General features: G+C 39.7%; 1 protein-coding gene across 2 annotated transcripts in view; it reads right to left on the bottom strand.

Annotated features, from left to right (window-relative positions):
* Positions 1-14,676, bottom strand: part of LOC101874699 (sodium channel protein type 5 subunit alpha-like) — a 168,495-nt gene that overhangs the window by 22,337 nt on the left and 131,482 nt on the right. For both annotated transcript variants that reach the window (XM_005150025.3, XM_031049886.2), the window contains exon 20: positions 12,860-13,033. In XM_005150025.3, the coding sequence (XP_005150082.2) occupies positions 12,860-13,033 (174 nt within the window). The remainder of the gene's footprint in view (positions 1-12,859; positions 13,034-14,676) is intronic.

Below are 14,676 nucleotides of genomic sequence, written 5' to 3'. Positions count from 1 at the left end.
CAGCAGCAGATGAAGAAGGGAGATCTTAATAAACACTTCTGCATTTTAGCAGTGAATGTGCTATAAAAGCATCACAGTAGACAGGCAGACTGGATTCCAGGTCTGATGTTTTAGGCCTCTCAGACACTGGGCAGGTAAAAATTACCAGTGAAGCTTTTCCTCCCATCTCTAAGAAAGCAGATCTGAACCCGTGACATGAGCATGCCTAAGAAGTTATTATAGAGTAAATAATGTTATAGGTATGGCATGCTTCTTTCACCTAAATCCTGCTTAACCAATGCTCACAGTTAAAGATAAAAGTCTGGTTCGCCTTAATAACCATATTAATCTCACCAGTGCTTCTAAATTGGGGCAATACCCATTTTCTGTCCTCCCTATTTCTTCCCAGCCTTGATTATATTCTATACTCTCAAGTTGCATTAATGTACAGTCCAAAGCCTTCTACTTTCACTCACTCCCCCTATTGACTTAATGCTGCTTAAATAATGAGAAAGGGCTAAAGGATTTGTCTAATATCAATAAGCAAATGTGCGGCACACTTATACACGAAAGCCATTGAAATAAGGCATCTTAAAATTGTAATATAACTGGTATTACTGAGATATCATGATAGAAGTAACACTGTGGCATATATTTCTATCTTCGGTGGAAAGATTAGTGCAGAAAATGGCCTAAACTCCACAAAGCCTTGGAGTTTCCTATCCAGAAAGGCTGGAGGTGTAAGGAAAATTGCTCAATGATAGTATGTTCAAAGACAGAAACCAAGATCTTTATGCTCAGAGATAGAAACCAAGACCCATATCCTCACATATCAAAGGAAACTCACTCATCTGTAAAATGAATGTAGATATTTAAAAGAAAATTAATCAAATACAGAGTATCCAACAACTGTTTGGGATAGCTTTACCCACAATCTAAAACTCAGATCTTCTCAAGGTTTCCACAACTGCCTGCTTCCTCTCTCATCCCAAATTTATGTCCTATAATTGCCCTTTCAAGGCAGAAGATGTTCTGTTCAAATCCTGCAAGACCAGACTTCGGATCTGCGTGAGTTACCATTTTCTTCAGAGTGCCATAAATGTCACCCTGAAACACATCACAGGTGCTGTTGTCCTCCTGACACAGATTTACACAGCATTAGATATGTCTTCAGAGGATTAGGCCATGAAGCTGTGTGATATTTGGCAATGATTTATAAGGCTGGAGTCAGAACTGAGTTTGAGACAACATGTTTAAATGCTTGGATGTTAGTTTTGAAGGTATCCCCGTCAAATTTTATTTATAGGAGAATTACTAGCACAGAGACTTGGCCATTTCAACTTGATTAATAGTGACCAGAAGGCTATTCTTAGGAAAAAAATCAAGCAGTTCTCAAAATTGGTGTTGACTGCCCCACATAACCACAGCAAAAAGTAAAGTCAGCTGTTTCTCTTACTTTTTTTTTCCTGTTACAAGGCAGCCCAGAGCTGCTCTAAGGTTCTGCTTTTTGCTCTGGTTGGTATGATCAGAAATGTGCTGGCACCCAGAAGACACCCCCAGGGTCAATGTAACCTCCAGGTTCACAATATGGCACACTTTTCTAATCCTTTCAGTATCTATTTCCAGATAGCTTTGTATTTTTTCAGGAAAAAAAGCCAACTTTAAAGACCAGGTAGCACAGTAACATTGTAGAGAGTAGCTGAGTTCTATGGAGTCAATATTGCCTGAAACATTGCCCTTAAAATGCACAATCTGTGGTTGGGCTTGAGTTTTCACCTCCACCTTTCACATGGCTTGCTACAGTCTTCCATCCTCCTATGCACTTCTTCTGACCCAAGAAGACTTGTTATTGTTCTCACTTGGAGATGTTCTGCTTCTAGCATTTCCTTTGAGGGGCTTTCCAGAACCTGCTAGATCTTACTAAAAAGCTTTCATAGCTTTCCATCTAAACCTTCCTTACACTAAACCAAGTAATAATATCCTCCATGTTATCTTGAAACTGTTCCTTATCCCCTTGACTTGATGTTCATTTGTGCCTCTGAATTCTCCAGAACAATGTTGTCACTGGAATTTTCTACCTAATGTGAACCCCAGTGTACAACCTGGCCAGCAATGAGTGCCCAAAGGTGGGACCTGGTCCTCATAAATCAGTGTATGTAATCCTGCCTCCACAGACATTAATGATAAAAATCTCACCAGCTGCACATGCTAGCAGTTCAATCACACAGCAGCTCTTCCATTTTGCTTTCTTCAGATCATCTCAGAACAGCCCAGCAGGAGCCCAGCCTCAGTACAGTCAGTGACTTCCCAAAATGTATTCTTATTAGACCTGTATTTCTATATTTTTGTATTCTTATATATTTCTGTACTCATATTTATCCACATAAATTTTACAATGGTTTGTATGACAGTCTCATACATGGGTAAAGGGAGAGAAATGAACGCCACAGTTTTTTTTTTGCCATTTTTGCCATTTTCAGTGTTATGCTCAAAAAAAAATAATTAGAGCTTTTAAATCTTGTGACTGCATTGAACACTAGAAATACCAGCCATGGGGATTACCAGGCCTGTGGCTGGTGCTCTGAAAGCCAAGCTCCTGTCATCTATGTGGCTTAGTGGCATTAGCAGCGTGAGTCTAGAGTGCCCCATTGTATTACATTAATATGTGTTTCCAGGGTGGAATCAAGAAGAATCAATAGTTTAGATTGCTAGAAGGCAGGCAGTGATCTCTGAAGAGAGGTTAGTCTCACTGATAGCTGTTCAAAGTTATTGCTAGTATGCTCTAATAAGAGCAATGTCTGAATTTCTTAATTATTTTGACAATCTATTACTAGATTATACTTGACAAAAAAAAAAACCCAAAAAACAACAAGACATTGTCCTGGAATTAGGATTTATTTTTCAGTAACTAACTCCTGCATTTCTGTTTTATTATTTCAGTGTAATACTGTCATTCTTGAGATGAGAAATACAACTGATATATTTGTATCCTGGTAATACCCATGCAGGGTTAGATTCCCAGTGTGCTCACCATTGGTGCTCACAGTAATTCAGCAATTAACAGATACGCAGCATTTTTGGACCATTAAGATAGTTCACTATGAACACACAGGGATAAAGTTATACAAGGGGTATATATGTCTTCATTATCTGACAGTGACTTAAGAAATCAGTGTTGTAAACTGATGTAAACCCCAGTAAAGCTGTCAGCAGAGTATTTTAAGGCTGCAGAAAAACAATTACAAAGTAGGGAGTGCAATAATGCAGCTTCCTTACAGCACACACAAGGGAAACAGTCTTGAATCAAAAGATTACAGACTTTTTCCCGAGGAGCTATTGCATTTATAACACTAGTGGTGTTCCTTCCTATATGCATACATTTTAATAGCATATAAATTGCACGCACAAACTCCCTAGGTATGAAATTATGCTGCTGGCAGTAATCTGAAGGGTGCACTCTTTGGGAGCAATGTTTTGCCTGAGGCTGACTGAGTTTCCTACAGCAAGGAGGTGGGTTTGAGCCAGAACAGGGGCTCCTCCTCTTTTTTGTGCTCATTCCCACCAGCCTAAAAGCACATCATTTCAGATAATCAGTGGGCATCTACTGGACCAAGCTGGAAGCAGACCTGAGCTACACCATTCAAAGGCAGATGCTACTCAGCATAGACTGCATTTCTGAATTAACTCCAGATCATCACTGAGATGAATTAATAGCAGAGCCTAGGGAACAAGGAGTTCTGCCTGAGTAACAGTAAAAATCCTTCTTGGCTGGTCATATAAATCCTAAAACCCATGAGAACAATGAGAACCTCTACTAAATATCTGCCTGCTGCAGCATACAGCTGTGAGTGATACCCTGCAAGCTGCTGTCTTGTGGAGGAGACCTCCTTCCCAGGTTGGGCAACAGCATATGTTTTATGCAGCTAGGGATTTTATCAAATTAACCTGCTTGTTCAAATTAGAGGGGAGGGAGCAGGGGAAAAAAGGACATCCAAAAGGGAACACAGCAGCTGAGTTAAAAGCTCTGGCCACTTATTTAAATAAGCAGTTTCAACTAATGCAGGTTCCCAGTGCTTTCAAATAGCTTTTTATGTGCCCCAGGAGCACCTTCCTGTTCCTCTCTAATTGTGCCTTCAGAAAAAGAAAAAAGTAGAAGAAAGAGAACTTGGATTACTTTGGGTGCCTCTTTTCAATTCAGTCTGGTTTCTTCTGTCCCCTTATGCCAAGGATGGGATTACTCAAAGAAATCTTCACAGCCTGAACAGCAGACCAATGTCTTTAAGAGCCAGGCCTGTAATCCCAAGTTGCTCCTCTTGATTTGAAAAAGAACAAAATTAGGTCTGTGCCCCAAATGCAAACTGGAAAAACTACAGGGAAAGGGGAATTTGAAAATAAATTGAAAGACATGGAAGTTCTTATTGCAACTCTGAAATACTGCTGGTAGAACTGGGTTTGTAAAGAGGTTGGTCCTCCCTTCAGCAGCTACCACTTCTGAGAAGATGTTTATTAATCACCTTATCTTTTCAGAAGTATGTATTTACCCTTTCACTCTGACATTGCATTTTCTTCCTTATAGATGCCTGACTGTATGACTGCACCTGCCAATCCAGAAATTGCATGTCATGAACGAAGGGCATAAAGTTAAATGTTAGTCTTTCAATTAGGACACTAGAGAGAGACCAAAGTGACCTAAACTAAATTCCCACCTCTGCTACCTGTTTTCTTGCATTACAACCCTCACGTTCAAGTAAAGACTATGAACTGCTTAGGGTTGCTCTGGAGTTAGTCCATGGCATGGAGAGGAAAGTGTGTCTGGAAATGAATTAATGAAGAGCTTCCCTCACCGACAGTGGAGTTCATTATTGCTTGTGGAGTGCTCTTGTGTATTATAATATGATGGGCTATACAAGTGCCTAGATTAATTATAAACAAAAATTATCTCCTGGAAAGCTTGCCGCTACTTCTTATAACTCAGGTTATAAAAGGCTTCTACATCATCCACTCCTGTTTTTTTTCTCTGGGATATTTCCACCTTTTTTATTTTTATTTTTATTTTCCATTTCCCCATCAAACTAAAGCTCTGAAACTGTCAATATTCCATCTTCTCTGCTTGTTTCCTGGTCCTCATGTCCATGCTTTTCAAGGCAACGTTTCCTTTCAGAGGTCAGCCTTGTTGCAAACACCATGTGCCACTCCTGTTGGCTTAAATGCTTTTAAATAAATCATTCCAGCATCCTAATTGCTTCCTGGCGGTTTCCAGAAGAACCTCTTTATGTCTCACTGTTCTCTTAATCTGTCACCTCCTTTACACCTGCTCAGGCTTTTCTAACAACTTCAGTCAATTCCCAAGGCGGATGGCTGTGAATCAAGAATTAAACCTCAGCTAATTTCTGAGGGTGAGTCGAAAGGCCTGCTGCTGCGAGCTTAGATCCAGTGAGATGCCAAAGTGAATTATCGATTTGCAGTTTTCCCACCCTTTCCAAATGGATTTTCAGCTTGTTTCATTTCACCTTTTCACTGCAAACAGACACCTTTGCCATACCTCTGGGTCCCACTTATCAGCACTGGGTAGGAATGACATAGGGATCGCTGTGACTTTTGGGACCACATGACAGTCGTTGATCAGACAGAACTTGGCCAAGACCCAAAGTCTTTCTCCTTGCTTCAGCAGTGGTGTCTGTGTGGGTGCAGCTGCCTTGAAAAGTCTGGTATTTCTACTGGGATTTAGAGCAAAAGAATTTCTTCATCAGCAGCTACATTCTGCTTCTTATCCAGACACTGTACAGAGACTGCCTTGATTTAGAGCAGCTGAAGAGAAAAGACATTCTCCCCTTAAAAAGACCTCCTAAAATCACCACACAGTTTATCCCAGTGTACCTTCTTGATGCTGAATGCTGTTGTCAGGAAGATGTGAATATGCTTGATTATTATTTATTATTTGAAGATAGCGTTATATTGCCAGGGGTTTGCATAGTGATTACCAAGAACATTTCCCTTGTGGCTCAGCCCCATCAACTCTGCTGCATTTCCATCCCAGCCTGTGGAGCTGAGGTGTTGAGCTGAAGGCATGTTTATTTCTGAGCAAGATTAGGATCAACCCTACTTACATATGACATGATGCAAAATTAGGAAAAAAAAGTGTTTTGGCTGTTTCCACAAGATGCTGTTCTGGGTTTTCACGATTCCCTAAAGCATTTATTTAACCAGATATTCCAAATCAATATAAAAAATGCCAAGTTGATGTGTGAAATATGACAATCCTACCTTGAAAATCATCTGTTTAGTTGGATTCTTTAACCTTATTGATCCTGATAATGTACCGAATATGCTAGGGTAGAAAGGATCAAACAATTCTGAAAAATTATATGATCCTAAATTTCTGCCAGAAAAGACAATCGTATAATTAGCAGTACATACTACAGGTAGGAGTCCTAATCTTCATTTGCCTTAGCACAAAGCACCCCAAAGCCAGTCACACCAGGGAAGAAGGCTTGCACAAGGTCTCTACACCACTGGGGCAGAGATTTCAAGTTTCATCCCAGTTCCTTCAATCTCTCCCCTCAATAAAGAATCTCTGCACTCTCTGCAGGCTGCTTTTCTCCCTTCACTTCTTCCTTCCCTCTCCTCTTGGCACTGGTCTTCTCTTGAGCTGCCCTTGGGCATCCTGGATGGAGCCACAAGTGTGTTGGGAAGACGTTTTTCAGTCTGCAACAACTGGGGTCGTGAAGGTGCTGGTCATAAGAGAGAATTGTACGATAATAGTCCTGTGTCCCTGAAGAGCATGTGGGACTCTGTCTAGACTGCTAATTACAGTCTATATGTCCCTCCCAGCTCTGGTCCTTCGTGCAAGACAGAACATCACTGCATAAGGAATTTGGCTGCTACACCCACAGTAATGGAAAGGGCCAAAGCAGGCTGTATACAAGAGCTCCAGGGCTTTATTCATTATTTTCCTTTTAAGCACATCCTTCTAAAAAAAGACACTGAAAAATGCTCCATCTTTAAATAACTTTGAGAAGTAAAAATGGTTGGTAAACCTAGTTCAGCACAATCTGAGTCGATATATGGTTTTTTTAACATCACTTTCAAAAGTGGAAATTCTCCCTCAGTAATTGAAATTCTTCAGTAATTACAGTTACTCTTCATATTGCAAATGTTTCACAAAGTGTGGGCAGGCAGTGAGCTTCATTTACTGCCCCTTTCCATCCAGCTGCAGTGTGCTTTGTCCTGCTCTGCCCTGTCTGAAGCCAAGCTTGTGTTTCCACTTGGCAAAGCCTGGTTGCTCTCCTTTTAGCATCTATGTGGTAACTAACATGAGGTGCAAACCAAGATAAGACAAGACATTTGGATGTTTTTGTGTGTGTTATGTTGAGATAAAATGTGGGGTGGCAGAAGGGAGATTTACAGCACGGCTAACCTGCTAACACATATTAAAACCACTTATCTCATCTTCATGTGGATTTTTTTTTTTCACTTATCCAGAACTACTCAATATGCAGCAAATCAGCATTTTTTTAATTTCATTTTTTATTTTTGGGTTGTTTTGTTTTTTTTCAGACCAGGCTCTCAGGCTTTTCTGGAGAGGGATTTTCTTTCTTATGAGTTATCTTGGAGGTTTATGCCATCAAAAATCCCACATGAGCATTTGCTTTGAGGAACTGGAAAAAACTAGTGAAAACCAAACTCTGAAGTAAAGGTGCCTGTTATAACCTGTGGATTTTTCATAACTCACACGTAGAACTAATAAATTCACTTTTAAGATGCTTCTCCAAGTAACAAGCTATATTACTTTTACTTTGCCTCAGTTACATTTTTGTCATTCAGTTCCCGTGTGCTTCTCTGAACAGAAACCAGACAAAACGCACAGGCTTTTAGGATGATTTCCCAAGAATACCAATTGGATTTCACAACACATTGCAACAGATTGTGTAATTAGTGGTAAAGCAAACAGAAATCACCTAGGTAATCAGCAGGGAATACAGATGGAAAAAACAATTAAAGTAATCATAACCCATCAATATTTACTTCACACAGCAAGTTTTTAATTGTCACTTAAAGACAATCCAACACAAGGGCATAATTTAATTCAATTCAAGTTTTAACTAGGGATAGAAAGACTGTTTTAGATTGTTCACATCAAATGCAAAGATTATTAGCTGCTTCTTAAATTGCCTGGCAGTGAAGTATCCAAAGTAGAAATCTCAGATCAAGCGTTTTCCAGGAAACTATCTCGAAAAATGTAATATCTGTATTTTTTAAGCATCCAGTGGAAATCACTGTGCATTAATGACTGAACAGTCATGAGCAGTCAAAAAAGCAAACAGGAAATTTGGCAGCAAACAGGAAATTTGGAAAGCTACTCAATGGGGAATACAGATCTGTATGTACAAACTCAGCAGCTCCAGGCAAACACCAGAAACATGTTGTGCTATAAATCCACAAAGGTACAGGGTGTGAGAAAGGTACATATTATTTTACTTCTGTAAAAGTATCTACAAAATCCTGCCTAGTGGATTTGTTGAATCACTCATTTGAAATGTCTGGCCTCCAAATCCATTGCTGAACCTTGCTTGAACTACTTTGCAGACAGATACACTTCTTAAAGCCGTTGTGATCCCCTGCCTGTATAGTGGCAGAACAGGCTCTTAGGAAAAGGCATGATGGAAGGAGCGATTTTTCTCTGTGATGACTCAGCTAGAGAGAAATTTTGCATCAGAGCAAAAATTGAGAACAAGAGATGATCTTCCCCTCCCTGCTGCAGGACACAGTGTTAGGGCCCATTGATGGAGATGGCAAAGGGAAAGGAGGCTGCCAGGATATCCAAAAAAGCAATTGCTTAAGAAAATAGCTTTCCCCCAAGTATCAGATCTTGAAAAATGGAATAATCTTACAAAGACTTGCTGGAGAAACCCTTATCTCTAAAATCAGTAAATGACAATTAGGGTTTTTTTTTTTAAGCCTAGACTGGGACTAACTTTTGGACAATTAAATTGAACCCAAAAGCTGCAATGGAGATGATGGATTTGTGATAATAGACTTTTGTGGACAGATGACATTAGTACCCATTTAAGAGGATTTTTCTGTGTATGCCACAGGCAATGAAACTTGGCTGTGACCTTTATTCTGTGCATTCTTCCTAAAGAGTTAGGGTCTTTACATCCTTTTCCTGAGAGCTTTCTCGTGACAGCTTCTGCAGGGTACTGATTCCTCTCCTCTGCCTTCAATGAATGATCAGCAAGCAAAGAAGCTGTTGACTGCAACACCTCCAGTCTTTGAATGATGCTAATCTTCAGACTGATGCCTTTCCCGAATTGACCACTGCAGTGGAATTATCCATCTGCTGTCAGCAGAGACTGGGACATAGCTCAGAATCAACTGGCTAAAGCTCAAATAGATAAGCTCAAGATAATATTTATAGGTCAGAGGAAACAATTGAAAGGAACATCAAACATGACACCAGCGTGCATAACCGGTGAAGTTTATCTGTCCCTTGTTTTAAACCCCAACTGTCTCTGCCTGTCGCAGAACATGCCTAGTTGAGAGCACTTTTCAGAAACATTTGTTTTGAATCCATGCACTTCTGTTCCTGGCCAAGTTCAGATTCCTTGTTTAATCTGCTTTGTATGAAGAGGTTTTGATTGCATGGATGCTTGGAAAATATCTATTCTTTGTGAAAATATTTGCCTGGGAATCCTAGCAAAGAGGACTGCACATAAACACCATTCTTGATGGTGATTCTGATGTCTGTCTACACTTCAGATATACCATGGTGTCTGCTTTTCCCTCATTTGAAAACAGCTGAGGACTGAGTGCCCACCACTCCAACTCATGAGAATAGATAGGCTATATCTGCAGTGCAGAAGAGGGGTACTTTTAGCAGTATACTTGTTATTTGCAGGGTGGTAACATACAGATGTACACTAATGCTGTTTTTTTCAGTATATGTGTAATTTCATCACACATCCAAGAAATCTCTCCCAGGTGCCCTAAGCTGAAATGAGCCTGCATTTTGTGGTTTAATTACTCCTTTCTCCCTTCCTTTCAAAGAAATCTGTTGCAGGGTTGTTGATAGGACTTTATTGTATTGCAATATATTTAAAAGCACTCTGTTATGGTTTTGCCACACTAGCACACTTTGAGATGCAGAGAAGCCCATTATCAGAGATCATCCTTTAGGGATTCTACATCCAGCAAAAATAGCTCTCAGTTTGTGGATTACTGTGTGTTTTGATGTTCAGATTTTGCAAGACACAATTTTCTTTAGTAATCCACAATCGTCAGATGGAGCTTTTGCTGTTCCACTGGTCTAAATCAGTGTCAATGGTCTTTCAAAAGGCAGGCTACATACACACACACACACACACTCACTCAAAATATGCTTATACCCCCTCTAGGTTCACTTCCCATTTAGAAATAGTGAATACTTGCAAATTTTGGGCTGGTTTTATGAATTATTCACAACACAAAAAGGATTCTGAGTTGCATTTGTACAATGAGAAAACACAGATGATAGATGGTTTCATATGTCCAATGAAAAATCAACCATCACAGCTTGAAGTCTGAATACTGATACCAAACTGCTAATGAATAATTTGCAGATCAGGAATTTTTAAGTGAATAATTTTAAACAAATAAATTTGAGAAAATCATACAAGTGATTCATCTGCTCCTTTTGGAGCAGCTAATTCACCCATTCACTCCCTTCTGCAGCTCAGTTGCAGTGATTTGGTTCTCAAAGGACCAAAAAGAAAATGTAAATTGAAGTAAAAAGTGTGCAGGAGAAATGATAGCATGTTACTTTGCCAATTCAGAGTGGCAGGGGCTGTGAGCAATAGGGTAGGAGAAAAGCATCTGTTAAACCTGCTAAAAATATAGTACCAGGTTCTCTTAATCAGCATAGGGAAATGCCTTTGAAGAAAAGAATGGGGCATGGGGAAAAGCTTTATTCAGAGAACACTAAAGGGCAAGCGATTTCCTAGAGTCAATCAATAACTAAAACAGCTCAAGGGTGAGTAATTTTTTGGTTAGACTGGAAGCCTGCACAACCAACTTAAATGTGAGTTAAGAAAATTAAAAAATGCTGGGTCAATAGGAAGGCTCTGGGTGGGTTTTCTGGGGATAAGACAAGTCCCAGGGACCCATGGTCCCCTTTCCCCTATGGCACTGTTTTATGCCATGTATGCTCTTGGAAGCCCCTTTCTCCAGCCAACCTATGGCTTCTTCTACAATCTGTCATTATAGTCACAAATCCCACTATTAAAAGGCATACATGTAGCTAAATTTCAGGCTTACATACTGAACTATACTATGATTCAATTCTATGATTCTATAATTCTATGACTTCACATTCTTGAGTAGCTCCTGTTCCAAGCTTTTTTTTTTTTGCAGGGGAGAGAATTTAGCTTTGTTTTTAGTCTTTTTGGTATTAATTCAATGGCATGCTACAAAACATATAACAAGTATGGAACTCATTTCAAACTGTTAGTGATGCAGCAGAACTCCAAACATAGAGTTGTGACGATATTCAGCCCTCATCCAGCCCTTCTAGTCTTCAAAAGCTCATTACAACAAGAACTCCACTAACAAAATACTGGAAGCCCATGCAATACTTCAAGTGAGTCCTATTAGTCCCATTTTACAAATGGAGAAACCAGGAAAGAAAAGCTGTGGCAGTCAACCTAAACCACAGTAAGCACAGTGTTTGGGATTGGCCTATAACTTAGGAACTGGTGGTTTCCAGTGTTGTGATTAATTAAACCAGGCCTTCCTCTTCTGTTGAAGCTAATCTGTGGAAAATGAGTACCTTCCCTTTAAGAGGTTTCCAAGCATGCATGCAAAGAGGAATTTATGATCTACAATTTATGAAAATAACTTCCTTTTCATAAATCAATTTATTAAAGCTCTGGAGAAGCTTCCAAAGGCTCTGATCCAGCAGCGCACTTACACATGTCCATAACTTCAAACAAGTAAATTGTCCCATTGAAGTGCTTTCCTGGACTGGGGCCAAAGAAAATGCAGTTCTTCCTTGAGTCAAGGTTCAGATATAAAATGAGGAAAAATAATTTATCAAAAGTTTAATAAGTTACACAGGCATGGCAATGCTCTGCCAGCCTTCCACATTAAAACATCCAGCTAGTAAGAAATGGCCTCAGGGAGATAATTTCTTCCTTACTGATACACTGTGATGAAAGGTTAAACCTCATTCAGGCAATGTGAAACTTCAGAGGGGACATGCCCGTTACTAGCAACACTCCTGGGGCATCAGCTCCCTTTGTTCAACTATTACTTGCTTTCACAGATTATCCTTGTAGGAGAACTGTGCTTTGTGATATTTCAGGGATTTGGAGTATTTTGTAAGGTTTTGCAATAGAGAAATCATTTTGACAAGAGGACTGTTGACACCTTCTGCTGGACACCTTCACTGGTAAATACTTTGGAGACAGTACTGAACATACTGTTACATGCCGCTGGCAGCCTCGCTGGGAAACTACGCCAAGGACAACTTCTCTAAGCTGCTGAAAGACTTGTGTGTCGAGGTCATGTGTGGAGCAGTCGGAGGTAACCGGACCTTGTGCTAGCTGTGAGTGTGGAACAAGATGTTAAATGCTAAAAGAAACAACAAGTTCCTGGGAATGAAAAGCGAATGTGACTCAAATTAGCAGGGTAACACCTCTATGTAATAAGACAAAGAGGTATTCTCCACTCTGGCAGGCTGATTCATGGGAAGGCACAGTTACATATTAAGACCTCCTTCAAGCTTTGCCTAGGATTATTGCTAAGAATCAGAGTGACAGTTGTCATTTTGCAAACACAAAGCTGCCAGACTTACGCATTATAAAATCCGATACAAGAAGCACTGTAGCTCCAAAATGATACTTACATCTACAATAAGGAAGTCAAGCCAGCACCAGGCATTGGTGAAATACTTCTTGAAGCCATAAGCCACCCATTTCAGGAGCATTTCCAAGACGAAGATGTAAGTGAATATTTTGTCAGCATATTCCAGCATGGTTTTTATGTTTTTTCGATCTTCAAGGTAAATATCTTCAAAAGCCTGGAAGTACAAAACATTGATTAAAAACTTCTCCTAAAGTGTGTTGGAAAGCATGGGTGCTGCACTGCAAGTCTGAAATATTATTTGATGGGATATCACATATTGTCTGTGATTTCTGATATACTTGAATGCTACCATCAGGAAGAGCGCACAGGCACAAAGAGGACTGACGCTTATCTAATAGAGATCTGTTCAGTTTTCCCTTATAATAGATATATGCTAAAATATCTCTCTCCAGTCTCTACTGGTTGTAATGATTAGATGCGCTTGGACTTTAAGAAGACCTTAAGCACCCTGAATTTGGGAACAAGAATCTGTGAAAAGGTTGCCACCACAAGCTGTCCCATTGTATCAGGGGATCTCAGATGTCCCAGAGCATAGGACCCTTGTATTTAGGAGGTAGAATCTGATCCTTACAGTTAGCTTAATTATATCTTATTGCTAAAGATGACAAATTGGGTTATTATCCTGCCTGTGTTATAGAGTACCAGAGTTCCCTGGCTTCTGTTCAGACATCACATTTCAGGTAGCTACAGCTATCTGCCTCAAGAAATGCTCATTATTATTCACTTAACAGAACAATTATGTTTTAAAGGTCAAGGTATCTACCTACCCATCTCATCTGTCTCTCTAACTAATCTTAAGCAGGGCATCATCAAAAGACCTTTGGTATCTGTAGCAACTACAAGCAACTTAATAACCCTTTTAAAGTGTTTAAGATATAAAATAATATGCTTACTAAAATAAAACAAAGTTGTCTTGTCATTTAGCTTTCACTTTTTAATATATGTCAAATAAACGGCTGGATCCTGCCATCAGGGTTGCATACATATGGCCTGTTTTGGGGCTTCCAAGTTGAGCAGTGGATACAATCTTCTCAGCTACTTTAGTGACTGTCATTACACAAGCTGCTCCTGTGTTTCTGAAACCTGGATAAGCCAAGCTTTGATATACTTCTCTCATCCCATTGAGTGACCCAGAGCACTTAGCAGTGAGAAACAACATTATTTGAGAGGGTCTGTGCTAATCATCTTCATTATCTACATTTACATATTTCAAGATCTGTAGCTACTTTCTGAGGAACTTCAGAAAGTTAGCAAACACCCAGTGCCTGGAGATAGAAGAAGTGTGTTACTTGTCACTCAAGCAGTCACACTGCTCTTTTGCCTGGCAGGGAGCAGTAATTAAACTGACAAGAAAGCTTTGGCAGCCTGTGCCAAAGCTTGTCCATTTGTCCTCACACTTCAGGGTGACGTTTTCACTGCAACTAGGTCTCCTATCTTGCCTTCAAAAATGATATTTCAAGGGTGTGAAAGAGCTGTTGGAAAAAGACACAGAAAACAATACACCGAGAGATGGAAGTTTATCGTTTCTTGTAGGGACTCACTCACTTTGTCAGATGACTTGCTGTACTTTGCAATTACTGCAAAAATAACAACAAACTATTTAAAGTGATTTCCTTCTCTCCCTCCTTTGCTCTCCTTATTTTCTACTATTTGTAAAAAAATACATTGCATTTTGACTACTAAAAGCACACTGTGAGTCAGGAAGCAGATTAATAAGTGATGAAAAATATGCTACCTGTATGCCTTAGGTACACTGTACTTCTGCAAGAGCTGTTACCCAAATGACAAAACTGCAGT

This window comes from Melopsittacus undulatus, chromosome 1 (genome assembly GCF_012275295.1).
Source record: "Melopsittacus undulatus isolate bMelUnd1 chromosome 1, bMelUnd1.mat.Z, whole genome shotgun sequence".
NCBI lineage: Eukaryota > Metazoa > Chordata > Aves > Psittaciformes > Psittaculidae > Melopsittacus > Melopsittacus undulatus.
The sequence above is the reverse complement of the archived record's forward strand: the minus strand, read 5'-3'. Positions and strand labels throughout refer to the sequence as shown.